Below are 6,789 nucleotides of genomic sequence, written 5' to 3'. Positions count from 1 at the left end.
GTCTTCGAAGAAAGCATTGGGAGCAATTCTGGATCGAGAAGAAAAGGGTCTACGGCATTTGAGAGACGATGAATTCCGTGAGGTATTGGCGGAAGTTACGGGATTTCTAAACTCAAGGCCCTTGGATTACGAGGATGGAAATTCAATGGAACCCACTGTCTTAACCCCGAATCAGTTTTTGTTGCGGCCTCCTGCAGACTTTCCCGGTCTTTTGACATTTTTTTTTGGTCCTCGAAACGAGAGTACATTTCACATTTAGTGACAATGGCCTTGATGGGAGAGCCGTTCTCCAACATCTTCAGAACTGCAAATCGTTTTACCTCGAGGTCCATAAATTTGAGTTTGTTGATTTAATTAAAAAGAAAGTTTGGTCACGGTAGCAATAGATAACGCAGAACATATCTTATTAAGAAACAAAACTTATTTCACCCCCCGGAAAGGAGTAAATTAATGATAAAATATGGGTTTCACTAATTTAGAGGGACCCTGTATTTGGGGTGTTTACCTTTCATTGTTTTTCTCATTTGTGCACCAATATCTTGGATGCTCCCTTTCCTAATCTGTGAGTCACTATTAGGATTACCAAACACCCACTATATATTTCATTCACCTCTTTCAAATAGCTCTGCCTCTCTTTTATCATTGTATTTTTTTAAGATCCACTATCTTAAAGTTAGAACGCAGTTTTGTTGGTGTGACATACTTCTCCTTTTAAAGTCAGACACATATTAACATGTTTTCAAGGGGTATGGGGTAAATGGTTAGGAGATGAATGATTTATTTTGGAATAAATGGCCTTCTATCATTTTTAAGAAACTCGAAAAGGTAATTATATCTTTACCCTGTAATGAAATTATCTATGTAACACAATATTTCTGTATTAGTCTTCTTCTGAAATTATTAATATGCTGTCCCTAATTTCTGATTTCGTTTTAAAATGCAATATTACAACTATTCAAGATGGTGTTCGAGCCATTCAGTCTAAGTGGCACCGTGAACAAGGCTATTCCATTGCATTTTTGATTGCATTTTTAGCCTATCTTCTCCCCAGTTACGATGGGTTAAAATTTTGGGGCAGGAAGTTATTATGACAGATTATCTATTTCATCCACATATTGCTTGATAAGATAAGCAAAAATAGCCCTTACAGCCCTCCAGAACTTGTTGATGCCTATACTTGGGAAAGTTTATTTGCATTTTTTGCAAATTCAGGTGATTTTTAATGCAAATTTGTTGTCAATAAAGTCCATATTTATGTATCTGCAAGGTTTGGCCGGGCCTAATGATAACCCCGTACAAATTCCTTGTTCAACCGCATCTAGCATCATGCATCACCAATTTGGGCGCCTATGGACTCGATACATCTTCAAAAAGTTGAAAAAGTGTTGCGCTCCTTTATTAGATATATATCTTGGGAATGGCCGATCTCACAAATTGGGATAGATCATAGATATCTAGACACATTACGATGTCCATGGATAGATTAAAATCGCTTGGGATCTGCATTATTCAACATAGGTATGAACGATACCTAGGTATCATAGGTATGAATGATACGATTTTGCGTTTAAATGCTTTCACGGTCAGTGCCCAAATTCAGGAATTAGCACAACGTAGAGTGAGAAGAGGGGCACATCGTGTAGTTTTAATGTTGACATAAACACAAGAGACCCACCGACAGTCACGAAAATAAAAAAAAACGCGTTTGAAATAAATCGTGCTCCGAAAGGTACAACCCTCTGCTTTCGGACCTACGGCGACCATTCACAACAATTGACCCCGTCCCCTCATTCAAACACCATTTGGATAACTACGTAATTCAAACGTAAATATCTATCGAATTCCAACAGCCAAGTAACTCGTGCTGGAGTGTTTTAGATACTAAGAATCAGCACTATTTGATGGATGTTATATATATCTTAGCAGAATTTCTATTGAAGGGTGGTCCTGCATTTCCCAATTGTCTCCGACTATGGCTGTATGTCGGGATACAGGTCATTTCAAACTTAAATTTGATGGGAAAGGCGGTGGTCCAAATGGGCAACACAAAGCGTATCAATGACAATAGTAAAGATGAATTTATTCAGAGTAAAAAAATAGATCAAATATAAAAGGATCTACCGCCAAAGCGCTCTTTGGTTTTCAATTTGTCCTTCCAGGGTGCGAGCCAAATATATCACTGAAATAAGAATGAATAGGTTTGTTAAGAAATCAAGCTCAAAGCCAAATATTTGGCTCATTATGAATGACTTATCTATTTCTGGTCGCAGGAACTCGAGATTTACAGTTATAAATTTGTATGGTTCCTATTGATCGACCTTACGGATTATTATATTCCACATCACAAAAAGATATGTTTCACAATGTCTTTGTTGCTTCTTTGGATTCATATTCGTTATTACTGAGTCCCAGGTCTTGATTATGCTCTTCACTTTAGCTTTGTTTTCTTCCTCCCTGATGTGCACGGGAGTCTTTCCCAAATTTCTACAATTCTGCTAATAACTGCCTTCTTGGTTGCTTGGGGAGGGTAGGCTCTGGACGATCTTTGGCGCGTGTTCTTTTCACCCCCATGAACCTCCATGCGTCCGGTTGTAAGGGGATGATTTAACCAGTCTTTTCTACAATGCCAAGCCAGCAGAGCTATCGCACGCATTGCAATAACGTCTATAGAAACCTGGTTTGTTTTTTGTAAAAGCTCTTTATATTCCACGTGTTTTCTTGTTGTTATATTGAGGGCAGCTTTCATGGACGCGGAGTGGAGAGAACTTATCTTCCTCAAGACTGGATCATTCGAGTCGAGTGCGTCTGAAATGACCTCAATTCCGTCTCTGAGTTTTGATGTAAAAAGTGATTCAATCATGTCCGCGACCAGCACTGATGGAAGCTTCCAAGCTAGGCGACGCAGTATACCGATTCTCTTCCGTAATTCGGGCTCCAAATTATTTAGATGGCACTTCCGAGACAGATTTTTGCTGAAAGTGAAACCAAGAAGCACTTCGGCAGTTGATTCTTCTATTAGAGCGTCTTCTATTTGCAATGGCTCTTCCATGGATCTCCCAAACATAAGAAACTTTGTTTTTTATGCATTGGCAGCGAGGCGAGAAGCTTTCATGAGGGTGTCGGCACCTGAGGATATCAGCTGCCGATACCCTCAAGCCTTGACGCACTTCTTCTTTTGTTTTGGCCGATGTGTAGCATGTTATAGCGTCAGCGTAGGCTAATAACGAACTAGTTGATACCCATTCCTCCAGATGGGCCACCATCACAAAAAACCAACGGGGAGATCTCTGACCCTTGCGGGCTTCCAATTTTCACACTGATAAGCTCTGATTTTACCCCTCCAAACTCTGTATTCTGCCTTCTTCCTGTCAGGTATGATCTGATAAGTAAAATCACATTATGAGACATACCGTATGTGATCAGCTTTGCAATGAGCAAGTCAACGTCCAAGGTGTAAAAAGCAGCTGAAAGATCAAAAAAGAGTGCTACACAGTGGAAACCATCCTGACGAGCCTTTGTCCAGTCATGATGAATTGCTCCCGCCGCTTGAATTGTTGAGAAACCGGGCCGAAATCCGTATTGTGACTTGGGCAATATCCCTTTTTTCTCAAGATGCCTAGCCAGTTGTATCCGAATGATCTCTTCCAAAGGCTTACTCGCTGTTGGAAGAATACACACCGGTTGGTAGTTTTCGGCATTGTCCTTTTCTTTCTTTTTATGTTGCGGTAGTACTCTTCCTCGTTTCCACACTTCTGGTATTTCTCCTTCCCCGATCACTTTATTTATTATGTGTGTTAGCGGAACGGCCAAGATCTCGGGTGCCAGTTTTAGAGCAACTGGTGAAATCCCAAAAATGTCTGGGCACTTCGACTTCTTCATTGTATGTTTTGCCTTCATGATATCCCTCTCTTCTACAGCCTTGAATGCAAAGCCATTTTTTGGCAGTTTGAGCCGTGTAGCTCTAGTTCGAGCTCCCATGAGGGGATCTGTTGTGGAGGCACGGATACCCTTTTGGATCTTTTCAACCTTTGAAAGAAAAAATCTGTTGAAATGTTCTGCGGTTTCGTTGATGTCAAGCACCCCTCGATTGGATTTGGTTGTATTCTATGTTACTTTGTCACTCCCCGTGATTTCCTTGACAACTTTCCAGACCTCGTGTGGATTTGTTTTTATCCTTTTTTATCCATGGTTGTTTTTCTTGTTTATTGCATGGCCAATCACGAAGTACCGTCGCCCGTTTTTTGACTTGTCCCTTGCTTCCTCCCATTTCTTATCCAGATTCTCCATTTGTTCTTTAGTCATGTCGGGGTCGATTCTCTATTTCGTCACAGTTCCCGATATAGCATTTTTCTTATTTTGTTCTCTGAGGGCTCTATTTGACCTTCGAGCTTGTTCTCGGAGATCTTCTGCGGAAAGCCTGACCAGCAGAGGCCGAAAGTCCCTCCCGTCGTCCCTTTTTCCCAGCCTTCGCACCGCTAGGATGGAACTTTTGAAGANTCTATTTGACCTTCGAGCTTGTTCTCGGAGATCTTCTGAGGAAAGCCTGACCAGCAGAGGCCGAAAGTCCCTCCCGTCGTCCCTTTTTCCCAGCCTTCGCACCGCTAGGATGGAACTTTTGAAGATGTCCGGCAATCCTACTATCTTGGCCCCCTTCAGGATCTCCCCCTCCTCATAAGCCTTTCGCTTGTTAGGGTCCTCTTCCTTGAGCTCTTTGATGCCTCTGAACACTAGGTTCTGTTTTCTGTCTTGCATCTCCGCCACACACTGCATCACATTGCCAAGGATGACATTTAGATTTTCCTTCAATGTTTCAGCAAAAGTCTTGTTCTTGAAGTGAACCTTAACATTCTCCGCCATGTCTTTCTTGACCTGCATATAGTTTTTCTCCAAAGCCTGCTCCAGAAATACCACCCTTTTCTTCAGGTTGTCGTTCTCCAACGGAGATCGTTGGCCGTCTTCCACGGCCAGGTCGCTTTTGCAACGATTTGCCACCCTTTGCTTGCTTCCACCAGTTCCAATAGGACACAACATAGTTGTTTTTAATGTAAAAGCATACCCCACCATGGGGACAGCTGGGGTTTGAGGATCTTTTCCGATCACAACGGATTAGGGAATATCTCTTCATTGCTACCTCAACGTCGAGGACGGTAGAAGTCATCCAAGTCTCGGCTAAGGCAATGAATGCCGAGTGGCAACTTAGCCATCTCACAAAGGATCATCACTTTCATTGAATTATTTCGAGTGTGTAAACAATAGATATACTTTTCATCCGGAAAAAGGCTGATTTTGAACTTACTTTTCCTTCGTCAGAATTTTCTATTTTTACAAGACTTTTTGAAACCCTGGAGAAGTTTTTTATTTGATATTGCACATCTTGTTATTTTAGTACCTCAACTGTATTGAAAAATACCCCAATGACCCCCGAAAAACTGTTGTGACATCATCAGACAGCTGCTACGAGGCGTCCGTCAAATCAAATGCGAAAGGAGGTGCTGAGCACACCGGGAGCGAGTAACTGATTATTTTTCATCTGTGCCGATTTTTATGCCAATGTAGGCGAGTTCTTAGAAAAACATTAAGGTCGCTATTGATAAGCCTTGGTCGTAGAGCGCAAAATAAACAGGTGATTTGCACTACCCCGCCAGTTCCCTTGGGGATACCCTGCTGAATGGGTTGATTGTCAACGAAGGATTTCAGAGAGGCACATTAGTCTCACTCGTTGCTATGATGGAATGTAGAAAGACATTTCCAAAACTGGCCATCAAAAAATGCACAGCACAGATTATGCAACGGATCCGATGCTGTCTGTACTCTGCGCTATACAAAATCAAGGCCCTTTTTACAGCCTGCTTGCCACAAGCCAAGATCCTCGTGCAACATCCATCTGACGGTTTCATCAAACGCGTAGATGTCAATCCAAGACATATCTATACTGACTCTTTTGATTTTTTCAACAAAGACCTCCATAGCATGACTCAAACTCTCAATAATTTTACTGATTTGATGTATTGGTTCAGCTAAGGCTTTCCTGGCATTAACGTAGTCCAAAATTTTGCAAACTTCGAGCATTTGAAGACATAGAGAATCATCCTAATAATTAGCTTGATATAAGGTGAATGCAAAAACGTCGTGGGTACGTGCAGAAAACAGCCAGGTAGAGCGCAAATGTCATTGAAAAACGCCGAAAACTGGCGGGGGTAGTGAGAGGAACCTCCTTTGTTTCGAGTCCTGTGGCCTGGGATGGACTCAAAAAGATAATCCGTTTTTCTAAGAATTCATCAAAATGAATGTAATTCCACGGTGAATGAACTATTTGTTCCCGGCATGCCCAGCAGCTCCATCTGCATTTGATTTGGGGCTCGCCTCGTCAATAGGAGAACCATAACTTGTTAGCAAACAAAGGCCGAATAACCAATATACTTGATGGCAAATTTGTGATGGGTGTTATCAAATTTTGGCTGACCAACCAATAGAAAGGAGAGGGTCCTGCCTCTTTCTAGTACTTCAAAGTGCCGGATATAATGCCAAAAAGATAGTTTGCTTTAAAAAAACAATATAAAGAGATAAGAGAGACTCAGAACTCACCAAAAAGCTGAACTAGTGCGATCCCCACAGCCACTCCGGCCACCAAATGCAAGTTTTGCTCTGCCATTGCCTGAATTCGTTGCAAGCATCCCTGAGTATATATCTAAATGAAAGCAATTGAGATTGATTAACAATATATGCGAAAATTAAATCGCAGAATTTAGTCACGATGTGAGTTTTAGAAACGCTCAACAAGAATCGCAC

At 41.5% G+C, this 6,789-nt stretch overlaps 1 protein-coding gene across 2 annotated transcripts in view; it reads right to left on the bottom strand.

Annotated features, from left to right (window-relative positions):
- Positions 1-2,059: 2,059 nt before the first annotated feature.
- Positions 2,060-6,789, bottom strand: part of LOC131890588 (tetraspanin-33-like) — a 30,052-nt gene continuing 25,322 nt past the window's right edge. For both annotated transcript variants that reach the window (XM_059239959.1, XM_059239960.1), the window contains exons 9-10: positions 6,586-6,688; positions 2,060-2,179 (exon numbers count right to left, since the gene is read on the bottom strand). In XM_059239959.1, coding sequence (XP_059095942.1) covers positions 2,118-2,179; positions 6,586-6,688 — 165 coding nt within the window. In that variant the 3' untranslated portion in view covers positions 2,060-2,117. The remainder of the gene's footprint in view (positions 2,180-6,585; positions 6,689-6,789) is intronic.

Source organism: Tigriopus californicus, chromosome 11 (assembly GCF_007210705.1).
Source record: "Tigriopus californicus strain San Diego chromosome 11, Tcal_SD_v2.1, whole genome shotgun sequence".
NCBI classification, from domain to species: domain Eukaryota; kingdom Metazoa; phylum Arthropoda; class Copepoda; order Harpacticoida; family Harpacticidae; genus Tigriopus; species Tigriopus californicus.
Note: the sequence above shows the minus strand (reverse complement) of the source record. Positions and strands in the feature narration are given on the sequence as shown.